General features: G+C 39.6%; 1 protein-coding gene across 9 annotated transcripts in view; it reads right to left on the minus strand.

The window, feature by feature from the left end:
- Positions 1–6533: 6533 nt before the first annotated feature.
- The window catches only part of PPP1R21 (protein phosphatase 1 regulatory subunit 21), a 31706-nt gene continuing 18405 nt past the window's right edge, over positions 6534–19834 (minus strand). For 7 of the 9 annotated variants that reach the window (XM_053937718.1, XM_053937714.1, XM_053937723.1 and 4 more), the window contains 10 exons: positions 19614–19706; positions 18136–18263; positions 17628–17780; positions 16780–16872; positions 15434–15667; positions 14031–14066; positions 12714–12830; positions 11720–11818; positions 9657–9785; positions 6534–7859 (listed from right to left, as the gene is read on the minus strand). In XM_053937718.1, coding sequence (XP_053793693.1) covers positions 7830–7859; positions 9657–9785; positions 11720–11818; positions 12714–12830; positions 14031–14066; positions 15434–15667; positions 16780–16872; positions 17628–17780; positions 18136–18263; positions 19614–19706 — 1112 coding nt within the window. In that variant the 3' untranslated portion in view covers positions 6534–7829. The remainder of the gene's footprint in view (positions 7860–9656; positions 9786–11719; positions 11819–12713; positions 12831–14030; positions 14067–15433; positions 15668–16779; positions 16873–17627; positions 17781–18135; positions 18264–19613; positions 19707–19834) is intronic. The other 2 variants (XM_053937722.1, XM_053937721.1) reach the window with 1 other exon arrangement.

The following is a 19834-nucleotide window of genomic DNA, read 5'->3' on the forward strand; positions in this document are numbered from 1 at the left end:
GGTCCCGCTCCCGTCCCGCCAGGGCCCGCCCGCCACCGGGAGCGCAGCAGCGGCCGCGGCCGGGCCGGGGGCGGCGGCCAAGGACAGGCCCCGCCCGGCGCATCCCGCGGGAGCATCCCCCGGGAAAGGCACGGCAATCACCCGGGGAAAAGGCACGGCATCCCCCGGGGGAAAGGCACGGCATCACCCGGGGGGAAAGGCACGGCAATCCCCCGGGAAAGGCACGGCATCTCCCCTGGGCAGCCAGCACGGGCAAAGCTCCTCCAGGGAAAAGAGATCCTCCGAGGGTTGGGAAATGTCTGAATAACTGGCAGCACATTTCTCTCTCTCTCAGGATTTTTCATAGAGGTGCACAGAGAGAAAGAAAGAGAAAACAATTTCTGTTCCTGCTCCTTGTTTTTCTCACGTGGAATGTGCTTGGAGAATTGTTTACCTGGGCTGATTGCTTGGTTGGATTCTGGTGAGGATTGTTTGAGCCTGATGGCCAATCCAGCCCACCTGTGGCTGGGCTCTCAGAGAGGGGGCACGAGTTGTGAGTGAGTTAGATATGGTAGTTAGAAAAGTAGGTTTGTAGTTTTAGTACCTTCCTTTCTATAGTATATTAATGTATTATAGCATAGTTATAATAAAGAAATCATTCAGCCTGCTGAACTGGAGTTGGACATCAGCATTTCTTCCCACTGGGTTCGCCTGTGTTTTACAATAAATAACCAACAGGATTGCACAGTTGTGGTACCTTAAAAGTCCTTCTTACCCATCCCCCTCGGCGTGCACCTAGCAGAGGCGCAGAAAGGCTGCTCCCAAAGGAACACATGGATTGAATGTGGAGGGTGAAGAGGGGGAAACCAGCTACAAAACCCTGCAGAGGGTTCCCAGGGACACGGGGCAGAGCTGCCAGGGGCTGCAGACACCCAAACTGCCCATCTGAAAGGCTTCCAAGTAGCAGGGACAGCTCACTTAGAGCAGCGAGCTGCGGTTTCTTGTGTAATCCACCCAAAAATCTTTGTGAAGCATTATACATCCATTTCAGCTCCACTGCTTTCCAGTGGTTAAAATTTTAATATTAAAATTGTGTTTTAATAAGGAAGGACCTCCTTATGTAAACTGGGTTTGTTTGTTTGTTTGTTTGTTTTGTCCCATTTATCTCCTCTGTGAAGTTTTCTTATGTTTTCTGTAAAAATGAAGCAATCCTACCTCTTTGTTTTATGCATGGGGAGCACTATTCAGGCTCTGTCTGCATTTGCAACAGAAGTGTTCAGTACAGTTTTCCCTACAAATAAATTCTTTTATAAGCTTAACATTATTACACAAATTGCACTAGGATGAACACTGGCCATTTGTGGTTTAAAGAGTTCTGCATTTGTTTTCTTGATTTGCAAAAAAATCCAGTGCCAAATTCAGCAGGGAATTTTTTCACCATAATTTAACCAGTAACTTGTTGCAAGCCAGGGAATTGTCATGTTCTTCTCTCCTTGAAGGCCTTTTCTGAGCACTGCCAGACTGAAGTCTCCAGGCTCAGAGAACAGGGTTAGGCAGCTCCACCTGCCTCCCTCCTCCCAGCAGGGCAGCCCTGGAAGTGCCAGAACCTCTTCCCTTGGGAATTCCATCCCTCTGAGTCTTCTGCCCTTGAAATCCAGGTGTCAAAACTGTATTTCCATAAAAACTGCATCTTCCATAAACAATTCAATCTTCTGCCTTCTCCCGGGCCACACTCGACCTCTTAGCAGAGGGAACCAGTGGATCAACACCTCCTGTTTTGCCAAAATGAGTCCTTCAAATTCTCATGTACTCCTGCACAACATTCAGTGAAACCTTTTTTTTTCCTGTTCAGCTTCCACATTAGCTCTTCCTAATGGTTTTCAAGTGGGAAGGGCATTAATGTCTCATATCTCCTTATCGAGGCATGCATATCTAAAAATAGATCAGATTTTCCTTTGCTGAGACAAGTGTATACATTTTCAAGACAAGACTATTATTCTCCAGTAAATTCTGCTAGCATTTTCTCTTCTAGAATAATTCAGTGCAACATAAACTCAAGCACCAGAGGAAAAAAAAAAGAAAACAAACTGATACTGAGATTTAAAATTCCTTAAAATAATTTGACTTTGATGAATAGTAGATGCAGAACAAATTACAACTATTAAAAGTAATTTCTACTGCAAATACAATTTGAAGAGCATTTCACATAAAGATACAGTATTATATGTTGCTAGAGACAGTTCTAAAACTCATTCAACATTTTACAACACTAACAGATTCAGTTTACATTGCTGACTATATTTAAATTGATCTTAACATGATTTGCAGTGTTTGCCCATTTATAAAATGTTTACTGTCTATGAGTATTTCCTCAAAAGTGAAACCTGTCAGTTCATATGTGGCTAGAACCAAATATTTGTAAATAGAGACAGAAAAACACTTGTTTCTAGACTTATTTTAACTCTTTCCTCTACTGCTTTGCTTTTATTTTAGCAAGAAATTTCTGCAGAAGTTCATCTTAACTAATACGTATTTTGTTTTGAAAAGTCAAATTCTCCTCACGTTAAATGAATCCATCTTTCACTGAGTACAATTGCTATTAAAAACTTACAAGTTTAGTATATTCACTACTTAAATAATGCAGATTTATTACATATAAACTGGTAATAGAAATTTAGCATATTGATGTCCTTTTTGTGAGAAATTGAGTCTTTGTTGGTTTCAAACATTCCTGCCCTCATGGGCTCCATCAATAATCTAAGATAAACTTGTTCTTGCCTGCTTGTTTGGACTAAAAATAAACCAGACTTTCCAGACTTCAAAAGAAACTTTTGGTCAAGTTGATTGTCCCCTCGGCAGGTCCAAATTTCCTGTCCAACCCTGCAGATGCTACAGACAATTTGAAAGTCACGAAGTGCAAGGCACAGAAGAGCTGCAGCACCAGTTCCAGGACTGCAGCTGCTCCCTGTGCCAAGGGCTGCAGTTAATGAAACTGCACTGAAATTCTGCATTCTGACCTTTTCAAGCTCGTGGCTTCATTAAAATCATCTTTCTCGGATACAGCGCTCTGCATTCGCTATTCAAGCACAAACTGAAGACTTTTAAATCCAAGGGAAAAGAAAGTTGAAGCTTTAAGGGAGAGCAGGCAAGGATGAGGGGGCAGAAAGGGGAGTGTGTGGCAGTGTAAGGTGTTCTCACACTCATTTCAGAAGCAAAGGACTTGATACAGGCAGAGCCTGCAGGAAGCTAGATGCCACCATTGACTAGACACCAAGAAAATTCATGAAAGAATCCCTAGTGCCTAAAACAACTGGAAATGACCTGGACTCTTAAGCTTTGTGGGTTTAATTCTTCTCTTCTCCGTGTTGTTTATGGGAGACCATAACTACAGTTTTGACTCCAGGCCTGGGGTTCTTCATTAGTTAAGACCTCATCAGCTTAGAAAGTTTTGGACTCACGGGGGGAATCGGTGCTAAAACAGCTAAATTTTGCTTTCTACTGCTACCTCTGCAATTTCCACGTAAGAAGTTTATAACCAGAATTCTTTTTAGGGCTGTTGGCGGGGAGTCTTGCCCTGCAGATTAAGCCCAAGGAGAATCACACACTTGGGTTTTTTTTGCAGCTCAGCATTGCAGCAATTGGGGTATTTGCCTCTGTAAGGAGCTGGGTGATTCTGAATGAGCACTGACTTGTCTGAAGCTGCCTGCACACACAGCACAGGCAGACAATGAGGGCTGCCCCAGGCGAGTTTCCATGTGCTGCAGTCCCCTGCCTTACAAAGGTCTTCCAAAGCTCTTCTCTGACCCCTTCTGTAACCACGCTGTCAGCGCTGCAGGCACAACTGGCCTTAAAGTAGGTTTTTAACGCTGTGATTAAAAGAAATATTCAGGAGTTGGGGCAAAAATGCCCTCTAAACAAACGTGGATTGAATTCACAGCCGAGCAGTAGTGCAGGTAGTGACAGAGGCAGGAAAGGCAGAGCAAGAGACAACAAGAGTTCTCAGAGCAGCATCCAACCTTTGTGGGAGGAAGCAATCAGACCTCTGGCAGCAATTACAATTTTTTACTGCACTAAGCTTTGTTTTTATTATGACCCTACTGTTGCTAAGATAGTGCTCTCAAATTACCTTACATACAGACTGTATTAAACAACAGGTTTGCCCAATTTACAGGGCCAGATGGTTCTCCAAAGTTTAATGTATCATTGGATTTACACTATTAAAAAAACCCCACAGCCTCAGTAAGTAACTTCTCCCTTCTCCTGATAGGCACCATGTGGATACAAAGTTTATTTCCTTTCCTGTTTGCAATTGACGCCTCACAAGTCGGGGCAAATCTGTTTTTTGGAGCCCTAGGAAGCAGTGTTGAACAGTGAAGTCAGCATCTAGGAAACATGCTGGGCCAAAGACCTTCACACCAAAACTTCATCTGCCAGCAAGGGAAGGTAGAGCAGCAGGATTATAAATACAAATTAGAAATTAAGCTGGCTTGGGGAAAAGGGAAAACAACCATATAAACAGCCAAAGGTAGGAAAACAAACTGTTCCAGCCTGGATATTTCACATGCAGCAAGAAGATCTGGCACATTTCATCATGCCATGAGATGTTGAACTGGTTCAGAATGAAGCTGAAGGGATTAACAAGAGACATGACAAACACCACCAACTTTAAAGCAACACTGTAGCTGATTGCTGTTTAAATCATAGTTGTAGCAATTCAAAATAATCATTGTCCAAACAGCAATGAGGTCACAGCTTATGACACCAGCCTAAAATTCCTGTTTTAGGAGTTAAGCTTTCAGGCAGGGAAACCTCTGACCTCCAGGAGCTTAAGGCCTTTTAAAATAGACAATGGCTTTGGTGCTTCTTGGGCAGTTTCAAACTGATGAAGCAGTTCTTATATCTGATAATGGTTCTTAAGAGGGCAATCTTGAAGTTAAATTAATGCCTGATTAGAGCAAATATTTATTTGGAACACCCAGAATAGTTACTGGGGATGTGCTTTCAGAAATCTAGGACAGCTGAGCATTTTGAAAGCCTTGAATGTGTTAGTATAGCTTTAAAGATTTTTTTTTCTTGAAAATCCAATTAAAACCATTAATATAGTGGTTTTCTGAATTAGCCACTTAAGCCTGAGAATGAGAGGTTATTCATGAGGCACCCAACATTATGGAGAAATTAATTAAGCACTCAAAAAATGCTTTAAAACTTGTGTGTCATAGTGAACTGCCATTAAAAAAGGTAACTGACATTCAGGCTTTTCTTTAACCCTGGTTTTACACTGTATTGTGCTGAAGGTTTTTACACTTTACAACACTTTCTCACTGGTTTCCCCAATTAACCACCTCAAAGGCAAACATTCACACTGCACATTTTTGAAGATTAATTCTATTAGTAAAATTTCCTTGCTCAGATTTTGCACATTCCAGGATACTCTGCATGTACCATTGCAAACAAAGTAGTTCAAAATAATTTTTCTGGAAAATTTTGCCTCAAAGATGAATTTTTAGCTGCAACGTTGAAACAAGTCTTCAGTTTTTTTTAACAGCAAAGCCTTGTGCTGTAGCAATTTTGACATTTAACAGCATTTGAGATATTGAGGAAGATTCAGCATCACCTGGTTAGCAGATAATAAGCACAAGGAGTTGGTGTTTCCACTTGATCCAGTTTGTAATGCCACTGAGTTCAGTGTAACATCCTGTGGCCCCTTACAACACTACTACAGCAGTATCCAAAACACTGATTTAAATTTCTTTTGGGTATTGATAATTTAGAGTTGTCTAGAACTTACTCAAAACATTTCCTTGAAAAACTGAAGGCAGCTTAAGTGATCAGAACTGTCTCTTCTTGAGCATGGTTACTGTTTGCTGAGGACGACACCCAAATGCATTTCCAAACAACACTGCAAAGAAAAAATGCTGATAAACTGATGTACACTGGAATTGTACCTAAATGCCTGCACATTCTACATGAACCCCAGCTTGGATATTGGGGTATACTCTGAACATGCATTTGATTTTTTAATGCAAGTTCTAAGCACACACTGTTTTTATTCAGACATGTAAAAAATGGCCTAAGCAAAATCTTTTCCTAAAGGCAGCAGCCTATGGAAAGTACTATTTGTAGAAGTAGTATCAGTTCAATCATTTGATTCAGAGAATTAAAATAACTGGACTAGTACCTTCAGTGCAAGGTGAGAGTTCTCAGAAAAGGCAGCTTCAGAAGAATTGGAAGAAAGCAATTCCCAGCCCTAAATGAAACAGCTGAAGCTGTATCTGCTTCCATAAAACAGCTGGAGAGAAAGCCAACATTTCCCAACCCACATTAGCACCAGCACATAGTGCTTAATTCAACATCAATAAGAAACCCTGCAGGCTTCCCCACCATCTCAACCACTTCTATTTTGCATTTCTAAAATAAAAAAACTCTCAGAACAAAGAGAAGCCCTGAGAGCACCTAGACTGGTGTAACTACTCCACTGGCAACAGCTGGCACATCCCATCACAGTGTCACACTCTGCAGCCTGGGCACAGCCAGAAGTAAGGGAAAAGTCAAGCTGGTTTCATGTGGTTGATTTTATTATTACATACTGATAATACATTTCAGCACATCTGGTATCAGAGTAAACCCCCGTGGGACAAAAAAAGTGCCACAATGGAAATTATGGAACAGAAGACTGGTGTGGAAAGTGTGGAGCAGCACAGCATCTGTTTAAAAAAAAAAAAAAAAACAAACAAAAAAAACCCCACCCCAAAACACCAACCAAACAAAAACTCAATGCAAAACCAACAAACCCCACCCCCCAACAACAGATCAATGCTGTGAAAACTTGTGATATTAAACTTCACTTGAAAAAAAATTAAAAAAAAAAAAACTTAGGAGAGAACTTTTTTTTTTAAAAAAAAAAAGAGAAGTTTCAGACAAACTTCTGAAAACACAGGAAAAACCATGTGCATCCCCCCAGTGAACCCATCACAGCTCAATTCCGTGAAGACCTTTTGCAAACTGAGTGCTTAAATCTTCTACATATTTCATATTCTTCTTTACTGCAAGAGAGCACAGTAAGCTGATCTATTCTACACACATTGTTTCACTCTTTTGGGGCAAGGGACAATCACAGTTTCCTCTAGCCTTAAACAGCTATTTCAACCAATATATATATATACATACATGTGTAAACAAAATGTTACAGAAATGGCTTAAAGCAATTAAGTATCCCAATTCAGCCATTTGTGCTCTTTACCTCAAAATCCAAAGTGCCAAATACAAGCAGGAAAGGTTTCCACTGTTGCAGTCTAACAATGATCCCATTTACTCAATGAATTTGTAAAAATCATTTCAAGTCACAATTCCAATTAATTCTAGAGGGCTGAGAACAGGAGTATTACATTTACAGTAACTGCACAGCTTGCATGGCCAAAAAAAAAGTCTCCAAACTCATTTTTAAACTGTTATTAACAAGTAATGGAATGTACATGTGCTGACCATTAAATGTAGAACTCAAAAATAGACACCTACTTCACCGATCCAAATTTGTTAACATATCTGAAAATATACAAAACCTGAAGTTGTTACATGAAATCAAAACCTGGTTTTAAAAAGTGCACAGTAAAAACTGAAGGTAATTACTATATAAATTATCCACAGAGTGTGTATTTCCTGGTTTAGAGCCAACATTAAGTTCTGTTTTATCTGTTACAAGTACTAAATATTTTCAAGCCATTTACAGCACCAATTCAGTTTTTACTTGACCCAACACCAGCCTCAGCTTCCTGGAGCAAACAGGAACTGGATAATGAATGGTCACTATCTGCATCCTGTGCAGCAGCAGCTCCCAAAGACTCAGCTGTAAGCTATCGATTTTTGTTCTTTTTAGAATTTCCCTGCAACAAGAAACAAGCAAAGAGAACGTTATCATTCAGGTAAGGACATCTAGACAGGTAACATACAAAATCTGATGTCTGATAATTTATGCCTACAGCAAACAAGGCACAGTCAGACTGAAAATAAACACTCCACAGACTTCTAAGTTTGACAGATTGTAACCATTTGCTCTGAAGATTCCTCTATTTCTATAAGCACAACAGAGGCAAGTACCAGATAGCAAATAAGCACAACAGTGCCTCACTACAACTTGTGAAAGACATTTGAGGGACATCCCAAGACATTCAATTGCATTAACACCACTAATATTGTAAGGGCAGTGAAGGCAAGTCAAATCATAATTCACTTCAGGTGCTACTCCACATAACTTCTTATAAAATAATTGCATCAAATTAAAAATCAATCCCCCACCATGTTGGTTTTTTTTTTTCCAAAATTAATTTTATTTGAATTCAGGTTGTAGAGATTATTCCCAGCTCAGAATAGAGTTTGTTCCACAGCTAGCCAACTCACATTTGACCTTCAGTAATTCCACAAAGGAAATGTGCAGCTTAAAATAAAGTTTTGTGCAATAGTTACTTGCTGGCAAATCTCAGTCTTCCTACTTCCTGAAGATAACATTTGTTTTGAATCTAAGCAACAACTCTCTCCAAGTGATAAAGGCTTTAACTGCATCGTTTGGATTTCAGCTCAATCTCCTACATTTGGTAACATCTGAAAACCTGTGTGGCTTCTGTTGGGAGATTCTGGCGTCCTTACACACAGATTACCAAGTCAAGTCTTAGAAGTATGGCAAGTGAGAAATTCCAGAAAACATTTTATAAAAACATTAAGTGCTATGGTCAGTATGCAGCCAAGAGCTTCCTGCTGGAAACACAGTGGCTTTTACACCACAAAGTAATTTTAAATGCCAAGTTAAAACACTCAGAAATCTGAAGAAAAGCAGGGGGAAGAGTTTACTCTAAAAAAATTAAAATCACCATCATGGGATATTTAATTAGAACATGGAATTTTTAAAATTATTTTTACTTTTTTAATCCTTCAGTGACACCTGCTTCCATGCATCCCAGTAATAAGGGGAATAATGATAATTTATTTTGTTTCACAGTCAGACAAGTGAAGGGCAAAGGCCTTCACAACATCTGTTCCTCCCTAGAAGCATCAGAATAGGATATACCATGGTTTAATCACTGGCTGCTCAAAAAAGCAGACTTCTGTATTTTTCATCATTAGGTAAGTTAAAAATCTGTTTCTGACAAGTGGGTAGACTCCTTGCCTGGTAAAGAATTTAAGAGTGCATTTCAAGCTCACAGAAGAATACCAGTAGCTACTTTTTCATTCCTACATGAGGGACAGACGAGCTAAAACATGGAAATAACAGAGGGAGACCAGCTGCCAAGGACAGAGTATGCTGCAACCAAAAGGAGTGCAGAAGGGACACTTCTACCCAGAATTACATCATAACCACCCAGCCTCAACAGCTGGATTTACAAACAGCTCCATTTTCACCACAGTGGAACAAAAATATCGGTGTGATCTGCCATCAGAGGGTACAATTTGAGAACCTAATGTGAAGCAGGGACATGAAGAGCTTGTTCTTTGCCACGTGTTTAGCAAGAATCTTTTTCTTCACTGAAACCTGCAGGAGCAAGTTTGGAGTTTTCTTTCCATGTGGCTCAGGGTAAGAATTACAGCTTGTGAGCTGGTTTGTCCAAGGGCAGTGCTGCAGGAACACCAAATGTAACCCTCCCACCACCAGCTGCAGCCAGGGCCCTGTGCCAGCACTGCCAGCTCACCTTACTGGCCATCTTTAGTGTGTCAATCTCCTCCCTTTGCTTAGTCAGGGTTTCATTCATACTGCACAGATGGTCACTCATCATGCTTAACTGGTCCTCGTAGCTCCTCTTTGTCGTCATCAACTCGTCCTAAGAGAAAAATAAAATGACCAGAGGCCCTGGCTCAGTATTAGTGATACCTGGCAAAGCAGCACACTTCCACCTCCACTTAGTAAGCTCCACTTTAATGCTGAGTGTGTGCATAGTTTGTTCTCTTTATTTTTGTGTTGTTTCCTTTAGATTTTTTCCCCCCATTTTTTATGGCATACATAAAAGAGTAACAGCTAAGTTTTCCACCACTGCTTCCAGCCAGGAAACAAGTAGTGTTTATAGGGTTAAAGCATGGCCTGTGCAAGAACACACATGGCATCCAAAGCTCCACAGGCAGCTAGAGAGAACTATGATCTCTCTGGGATTACACAGACATGGGGGCATAGTGTGCATGACTAGAACACAGCAATGAAGGGATAAACACACTTTAGGAAGGACAGAGGGGAAGAAATCATGCTCTGTGTCAAGAAGTGGCTTGGAGACTAATAAATTTCATAAGTAAGAGAACAACAGGGTGATATGACAGGCATCTGCTGCAAGCAGATAAAAATCTCCCACCCACAGACCCTGATCCTCATTTAACTACTCTGACACATCCTGGAAGGGCAGCAAGGTGGAACACAAGCAACTGAAGGAGTTGTCTTGAGTGTGGCATAGAACTTCTTGATCCCAGTGATCAGTGGGACCAAGAGATGCTCTCTGCTGGACCTGTTACTCACAAATAAGGAAAAGCTGGTCAGGGATGTGAAAGCCAGTGGCAGCCTTGGCTGCAGCTCCCATGAGTTAGCAGCATTCAGGATCCTGAGAGAAGCAAGATGAGTAGTAGAATTACAGCAGCCCTAGACTCAAGAGGAGTAGATTCTGGCTTCTTTCAGGGTCTGCTTGGAAAGGTCCCAGGTAAAAGTGCCCTGGAAGTTACAGGGGCCCAGGAAAGCTGAATGAACAAGGAACAATCCAATGCCTAAGACACGGAGTGACTGTGGCAGAAGACCAGCATGGCTGTAAGGGAAATACCCATTTCCACAGCTTGATCTGAACTCTCTGCTCTGACCAAAGGAGGGGGACAAATCACCTTCAGAGGACCCCTCCAACCTAAACAATTATTCAGTACTATGCAGACTACTAAAAATATAAATGGTGTGTGCCTGCTATCTTTTCCTCTGAAGTTTAATATGCAGTTGGAAATCAACATTTCATGCCAAGTTCAACATTGACTGTGGAATTTCTTAAAGGAACAAATCAAAAAAGTGTTTAAAAAGGATTGTTCATGGGCACAACAGCTCAGAGTTTCTAACATTATATTCACAGCCTGTATGGAGCAATTTTGGTACTCACCATCACAGACAGATGAACAACAATGATATGAACTAAGTGTAAAGAGAACACTAGAGGAATTTATGAATTGTGTAATTATTTATACTTTATTGTACTACTGGCTTCTTTCTCAGCTGTGTGGAGGAGAAGGACAAAGGGACAGGACACTCACAGGTGTAAGAGTTGATTTTTGTTAACAACAGTTCCTTAAAGGTAACCCCAAAACTATCTTTGCTTAATATTAAGGTATCTATATTCAAAAAATCCAAATCAACCTGGCATTCTTTAACACTTTCAGACCCAGGTGCAAGAAACAATTAAGAATTCCTTGTTTCATCTGAAATCAGTCAAAGCACCACCCCTTTTGACATTACAACTCTGTCATTTTTATGAAAATCCTTGACATCAAATGTGTTAAGACACAAAGGTTTGGTCACTATAACTTTTTCCTGGAAGCATGTTCCACTTCCACTTTATACCTGGGATTTAAAGTGTATTATTTAAAGCTCCTCTCTACATACCACTAGAGCTTTTATATTCCACAACTCAGGACCTAGTAATGCCATGGCCAGGCTAGATGGTTGTAATTTTTCTGCTCCAACTTCCCCTTATACATGATTACAAAATGCACCTATTACATTACAGAACAATTTACTTGCCTGTAATCTGGTGATGTTTTGACTGGCGAGCTTCAACTCTTCTGTGAGGGATTCCTTGGACTTCTCTGCCAGAGAAAGTCTTTTGGCAAGTGCTCGACACTACCAAGAACAGGACAGGGAGGGTACAAGGGACAAAAGTCAGTTCCACTGTATTGCCTTGTGGCAATGCTTGCTTTGGACTTCTCCATCTTTCTGTGATACTTAAGATTTCAAGAAACTCAGAGCTTGTGCACATTTTTAAATGCAAAGGTAATGGAATAGTTAACATGAAATGTTTCATTTTAAAGAGCTACCATATTGCCAATCCTGTAAACATTGTATTTTTCACGTAACTGCTACAAAACTTCCCATAAGTAAAAAGCCATACAAACAACTCACTTCACACAAGGCTCAAATATCACAGAAAAGATGGTTCCTCCATACTATGTCATCTTCCATTAAAAAAAATATTTAAGAGGATTTGCTCTGTTAACCTGGAGCTTTAGTGTATTGCACATCGTTTATTACACAAATCAAAACAGTCACTACTTTCAAGAAAAGTTCCCTCATGACTTGAAAAGAAAAGGAATAGATCCAATGAATCATCTTGTTCATTCTTGCAGTATAACTTATGCCTAAGAGCCAATTCTCTCAGGAGAGCTATTTCCATCACTTCATAATACACTCAAATATTTTTGAATGACATCAGCATCACTATAAAATTAAGTCAAAACTTCCTTGGTAACTAAAACCAGCTGCTTCAGCTTATGTGAACAAACCTATACATGACACACATTATACTTCTTAATACAGCCAAGACAAGGCTACCAAAGAATTTATTAAACATAAAAAGTTCTTTTACAATATGTTTTTATGCATGCTAGACCACAATCAAAAATTTTCCAGGAACAGATTTTTATAAAACATTATGCTCTATGTATTGAAACTCGCTATCATAGCACTTGCCTGTGGGGAAGTGCAAAAAGAGATTTACTGTCCTTGCCTGCATGCTCACCTCAGCATGGAAGTGCACTGATTTGCTGTCAGCAAGCTGCAGGTGAGAGGTCAGCTCTGCTATCCTGGCCATGTAGTGAGTTTTTATCAGGTCTTCACGAGACTCAACATCTGGAGCCTGGCAGAGAAAAACGTAAGCAGACAACATTTATGTTTAGCAGACTGAACACCTGAATCACAACATTGCCTCTGTACAGACTTTTTTTCTTCTTTCCTTCTGAGCCCTGGCTGTTCTATCAAAAAGTATCAAATTCCCCAAACACAACAGATGAATTACAGCAGGCCACACTGCAATTTGTCACTCTGATGGGGACTCCTAATGTCAGAATTCCTTACAGGACAAGGAGCTGACTGAAGAGGTAAGAATTTAACTTGCTTTGATAGATCAAGTGTCTGATGAAGATGAAAATTCACTGCAGAAGTGAACAGCTTTCACCTATATGAAAACTTACTGTCTCTTCCCAAAAGAAAGAACTCCTTCCCATTACTGTATTTCAGAAGTATACAAAAGTCATAACCATTACTGATGTTGCGTGTTCCAGAAGTTTCTTTAGACATTTGAAATTAAAAAAGAAAATAAAAACTAAAAAAGCCCAACTCAGTAGTTTACAGACTAACCCACTGGAGTCAGCTTTCACAGGATTTTTCACTACCTTCAAGTTCAGCACTGTGCAGAAGCCTTTAAGGACTTGTATCAGTTATTATCTAGCCCCCTACCCCTTTTTAATCACACTTTCAGAAGACAAGGAGGAGCGAAGCAAACTACACATCAGTTCCCTGTGACACCAGAAAAGGGAAAGCAGTGAACCTTACTCATTATAGCAGGGCTCAATAAAGTGAACCTTACTTGTTATATAGCAGGGCTAAATAAAGAGTTAACATTTAGTCTGAGGGCTGGTTCAAGGTTTGCTTCAGTGTGACCTCTGCTTTGGAGCCCAGGCACTGCAGCCAGGGTCTTATATGCAGCTTGAGCCCTTCCTCCAGGGTTAATTGAGGCTTGGGATACTTAATTGAGGTTTGGGCTACTGAGGCACAGACAGACCAGTGCCTTCCTCAAATTACAGAGAGCATACCCTGAACTCCAGTTCACACTAATCCAAAATGCTTACACGGGCCAAACACAGTTCACTAACAGAAGAAGAAAATTAAAGAACACGTGGATTTCAGAAATTTGACCACTTAGTACATAAAGGCTACAGGGTCAACTTGTGCCATTATACAGGAGTATTCTTGGTAATTAGACCTGTGGGGTAAGTTTAGCAGAATCAGAATTGAAGTATTTAACAGATGGACTTTACTAATGTTTAAAACATATTACCTTTTCATTATCAGTAGTTACAGTCAACATTCCAATCTAGAACAAGGAAGAAAATACACTTAATGAGAACTGCAAAAGAACAGATACCATAGCTTCATTTTGGTTTCAGTCATAGAAGGACTTTGAATTAAAACAAACTTGCAACCATTCAAACTGAAACCAAATTTAAGTACTTCCACCTGTAACATAAACAGGAGCGGTCACATGAGTGCCTTGAACAGAATTAAACCTGACAGCAGCTCTCAAAAATATATCTCCTGCCTTAGGAGGTACACAGGGAAAAGGCAATAAAAGCAACAAGATGCAGCTGGGTTCCTATGGTTATGCAACTGCTTGATCATATGAAACTAATTCAGAGCCACATTAGCACACTGAAACATCACTTGTCATGTTTAAGAGGAAGGAAAGTCAACCTGGATTTCTTGAATAGCTTCCAAATTCCTTCCTTTCCCCTCTGACTAGTAAGCACTGACAAAACTCTACAGGAGCAGTGTAAGCCCATAGCTGGTGTCATGAAAGGAGATCTTCCCAGAGAATCTAAGGGGCTTTTTTCCCCTTGATCTCACTAGGACTAGAGATTCATGTTGATGGGACACATTCATACAATATGTTGACCTGTGAGTAACATTCTCATCAAACTCCTAAGGAGGAATCAAATAGAGGATCAAAACCTTATGATGCCAGTGTACTTCAAAATTGGGTATTTCAAAACAATCTACTGGTTACTTTTATTCTGGAGCAGGAAAGTGGGGAGGACAAAAAAAAAAGAATTCTATTGAATGCTGAGTGGATTTATTATTTCTTACAGATGACATTCCTGTTAATACCACTATGCCACTTCAGAAGTAGAATTCAGGGGAAAGGCCAATTCATTTAGAATATGTTAGTAAACAGGAAAAAGCCATTTACCAACACAGAAGAGCAAGGAAAGAATGCATACTACATCCAAAAGCAATTGCTGAACCCAAATTGACCCCAACACCCAATAAGTTTTCAAACCCATTTACAAACTCTACCTACCTACCTCCATTTGCTTTAACATACCTAGAGATGAATAAAAGTATTGCAAACACAGGCCCAACCCAAGATACACACCACTTGCAGAGTTTCCTAACTACAGACAAATCAGGAGGCTAAGCACCTATTATTTCCCCCTCAGTTACACAAGGACAGAACTACAAAAATATCTTCACAATACTAAAGACAGTGAACAAAGTCTCAAAATCCAAGAAGTGCCAAACTCTGCAGAAAGAATTTGCAAGCAGCTTTGCAAATACAAGGACCCCAAGAGTGAATGCTTTTCAATAGAGTCAAAAGGCTTTCATTTTTAGTGTTCCACTGATCAAACAGCACTGCTACTAAAGAAAGTGGATTTTTCTCTATTGAAGGGAAAGGTCACTTACCAGACTGGTGCTCTTAATAGGTTCCCTCAGACTCTTTTCTGTGGTTTCCTTCTTTTGTTCTGCTATATTTGGCAAAACCGAATGCTCCTGGATAGTTTCAGTTAAATGCCCACTAAGAGAGTTCTTCAGTTTTTGGTTTTCTTTCTCTAGCTTAATTTTAGCTAGCTGAGCCTCCAACATCCAGTGTTCTTTTTCTTGTTCAAGTTTTGCAATTTTCTCCAAACTCTGCTGGACCTTTAGGAGGGAAAGTTTACAGTCCAGGTTATTGAACCCAGGGAGGAAAAAACCCACACACAGGAAGTGTTTGAGGACAGTATTATTTTAAACCATTACATAAGTGAGCTAACAAAGTGCAGCAGGTAAACAACCACTGTTTTGAGCTGTGTGCTTAGCTGTGGCTCTTTGCCAAAAATGGCCACGTTATTTAATTAGTCTGAAACATGCACAGCTCATAAAACTGGCAACATTGAGTACAATGGTGAAAAACCAAAGCAGGGAAGAATTTTATAGAAACTTGAAAGGTGTGTACCTGGCACTATCACTACCTTTTTCTATGCTAGAAAGACAAACTGTCCCCTCCCACACAGACAGAACCACCCATTTTGTCCAGGTAAGAAAACAACTATGGAACAGGGCACATCTAATCACTGCACATTTCTGCTGAGATTCATTTCACTCCTACTAATACACTTCAAATATTGGTAACTACAAAAAAAAAAAAAAAATCAGCAAAGTATTTGCTTCTATAACAGTTCAGTAACAATGAGTCAAGCACACGCTCAGTATACAAGTTAATAAAGAAGTGTAAGTATTAATTAGTTATTCTCATTCACATGAAGCAGTGGACACACTGTGCAGGTCTTTTAAATACCATGCTACCCACCCTGTTTCACCTACTAGGAAAAAAAATTATATATATGCATACTGGAAGATAGAAACTCTAATCTATTACTCTAACTGAAAAGAAAAATCAGTGCTCTTAACCAGTGCAAATAATTCCTGCATAGTCCAAAGAGGACTCAAATCAGTATACAACATTAAAATTAATCCTTCAGCATGTCTTATTCCTGTCTTTATTTTGCATTTATTTTAATTATTAAAGATTACCTGACTTCTTGTATTTCCAAAGGAAGGTATCAATGGCATAATCCTGGCTCCTCTATCTACCTACATGTACATTCTGCAGAAACCTGACAAGGGTTTTACTTTCAAATCTCTACAAGACATCTACAGTCTAAGGTTCAGCATATTCATATATACCTACAAATGACCACAGACATAAATGTGGAGACTCTGATACAAGTTTACCTTCACAAAACACACTGCCATACATGTCAGTACAATACCTGTTGTGCAAGACCTTCCCTGCTTTCTGTAGAACTCAGGAGAACTCTGCGATTGGCTAAAGCCTCTTCATAAGGCACTGAATCTGCACAAGGCTGCAGAAGAATCAAAAAAACCCTCTCAAAACATGTCACACACTAGATCAGAACATGCATTCTGCTTTTATTTTCTTACTACTTTCCTTACTTTAAGTAAAGGGGAAAAAACCCCCCATGTTCCATGTGCTTATTGGGCAGTAGGAAAAATGGTTTGAGCTCTCAAGAAATACTGCCCCAAAAGGTACAGTTGATTAAAAAGTGCTCAGAAAGCTCTGAGTGTTAATTAATGATCAAAGGCATCTTACAGTCCTCTTTATAGACATTGCAGTAAAGTGATTTAGTAACAACTGCTAAGCATATCACTTAATTGTTAATTTTAATGGAGGCAACAGGGAGATCTGACTGCATTCAATCCTTTGGTTCAGCACATTTTCTGCAGGGTACCTCCTTTTTTTTCCCCTATGTCTTCCAGTGAATGCAAGTGTAAGAATATGTTTTCATTAGCTCCATACTCCTGGTGAATACTGGAGGAAATTTACATAAGCAGCCACCCTCTTCTCCTTGAAGTCTTGGCACAGAAATAATTAGTGGAAATGGGGAATGGCAGAAATGGCACATACCCTCAGCTGTGAGGGCAACTACATACACTCCCTAAAGTTCTCAGCAGCATTATTGCACTGAGGGCTCCACTTCCTCAGCCAAAACCTGTTGTTCAGACAATCTCTTCCATTCCAAACCCTGCAAATCCTTAGTTTGTGTTCTCCTTGGCATAACCATCAACAGAACCGTGCAAGCATGCTGGCTGAACACACCTTCTTCAAGGACTTCATGAAAGCAGCTGCCTTCTTCTTGTACTGCAGCATGCACTCAGCTGAGAGAGGGCTGATGAACTCTGCTCCTCCCTTAGGGCCGTAGCTCAACGAGGTGCTGAAGTGATCCAAGTTGTTGCTGAAGAACGAGGCCATCTAGACACATCGAGAGAAGTGGCTCTTTGAATTAAGTTGACCAGAAGGAGCAATGAGTCTTTCAAGAGACAAGTATTTAGTGAAGCTGGACTTAGCAAGACTTTGAAACAAGCTACAGGCTCTTGCATGTAGCTTACACCTTCCTGACACAAAGCATCCTCTTCACAGGATCTGCTTTTATCACTCAGTTGTTTTTAACTCATAGCCTGAAAATAACTCAAGAATCAACATGACCCTACAGATTATTAATATCAGAGGCACACACAGATTTTCTAAATCATTCAGCTAAGTTTTTTTTTTTTCCTTAAAAATCCGTACAAGTTAAGGCATTGTTTGAAACAAAAATATCCATTACCTTGCCCGCTCCATTTGTTAAAGCAGCAACAGAGGATAAAATACAGTCATTTGTAGTTATGAGTTTCTGTGTGGCAGTTGGAACTTCCTGTTCTAAAGCAGCTTTCTGACTATAGTGCTTGGAAATATCTGGAAAATGAAAAGCACATTTATGCCAAATTAAGAATAAAAAACTTTTTGAAAGTCACTCACATCTTAGCCTAAATATATCAATTTCAACAACACCAACATTTTTTTTTAAAATCAAGTATTTATAATGTAAGAACATTCTCAATGTGCCTGATTAAAAAAAGAGTAATTGACAAGTGAACAATGTGCACCTATTTTAAAACAGAGTACTATTGCTACAGAATGGAGAAATCCCAGCTCATCACCACCACAAATTGTAAATTTCACAAATTGTAAGCTGAAATAATCTTATGAAGTTCAAAATTAGCTGGGATTGAGAAAGAAGAGAGAAATCAAACATTCTGGAGTATGAGAGTGTGAGCTATTAAGAGGAGCATTTTTGTTGATAGCTAATGAATTCTACTGACAGTTTTCTTCACTACTTCTATTTCTGTATTTTCTTTAAAGTATAAGTTGGATTGACTTTACAGTATAGCAACCATATTAAGAGGTAGAAAGTATTTTAAACTTATCTATGCTACAAAACTCTTGGTTTAAGGTCTCATTTTGTGTGAGGTACAACCTTAAATATCTCTTCTTTTTTTTTCTTTAAAACAAGGACTCCACAAAATGGGGCCATACAGCTCATGCTATTCAGAAAAAGAAAAATTGCTTAAAATTATGAAAGCTTAATGTTTAAACAGCTGACTAGTAAAAATCCAGTTCATTTCTATGGATTATTTTCTCCCCAGAAACAGCTACATGGTACTGAAATTCTAGGTATTCAGGAACATCAGATTCAAAATTGAGTTTTAACCAAATACCCCTTCACTGAAAACATAACATATCCATGCTGTCCTGATAAAAGCAAGGTAAATCATTTTCCAGAAGAAACCAAGTTTCAAAAAGAACTCAAGACTTCTTTGTAACCTTTGGCTATACATTCATGTTAAAAATAGTCATCACCCTAAAAATAGGAAGGAAAAATTCCACTTTGAAGGCAGGTACTAGGCCAGTGCTACATATGCAGGGGGAAATACATACATTTCACAGCATTCCATTTGTGTGCTAGCTTCAGGAGAGCAATGAAGCTCAGAAAGTAAAAGTGATACTGCTAAGGAAAATCTGGAGAGCCACAATTAAATAATCCAGCAACTCTGAAGAACAAAGCTAACAGAATGGAGGAATGAAAACCACGCATGAATGTCTAAAACAAGTGGTTAGTAGGTTTAATTTCTTAGCTTGTACAAGTAAAACAAACCAGATTTATCACTTACAATACATTCAGCACTGTCACAGAGACAGTGCCTGTGTGCTACACTAAACAAGAAAGCAGCAAAGCTGAAATGAGAAAACATTCCCAACTCTCACCTTTTAAAATGTCATGGAATCCATGAAGACTTGCAGCAATGTTTGTAAACACGAAGTTGTAATTTGTCCTAAGGAGTCCTTCTGGTCTTGTACCTAAGAGTAACACATAAGAAGGAAGAGAAAAATCACAACACTAAGGTTTGACCATGAATGAAAAAAGGTAGCTTTGAAAACAATTCAATTTCTACCTACATACCCCATTTGCATGGAGTATGAGCCAT

The sequence above is a fragment of the Vidua chalybeata genome, chromosome 3 (genome assembly GCF_026979565.1).
Source record: "Vidua chalybeata isolate OUT-0048 chromosome 3, bVidCha1 merged haplotype, whole genome shotgun sequence".
In the NCBI taxonomy this organism is placed as follows: Eukaryota; Metazoa; Chordata; class Aves; order Passeriformes; family Viduidae; genus Vidua; species Vidua chalybeata.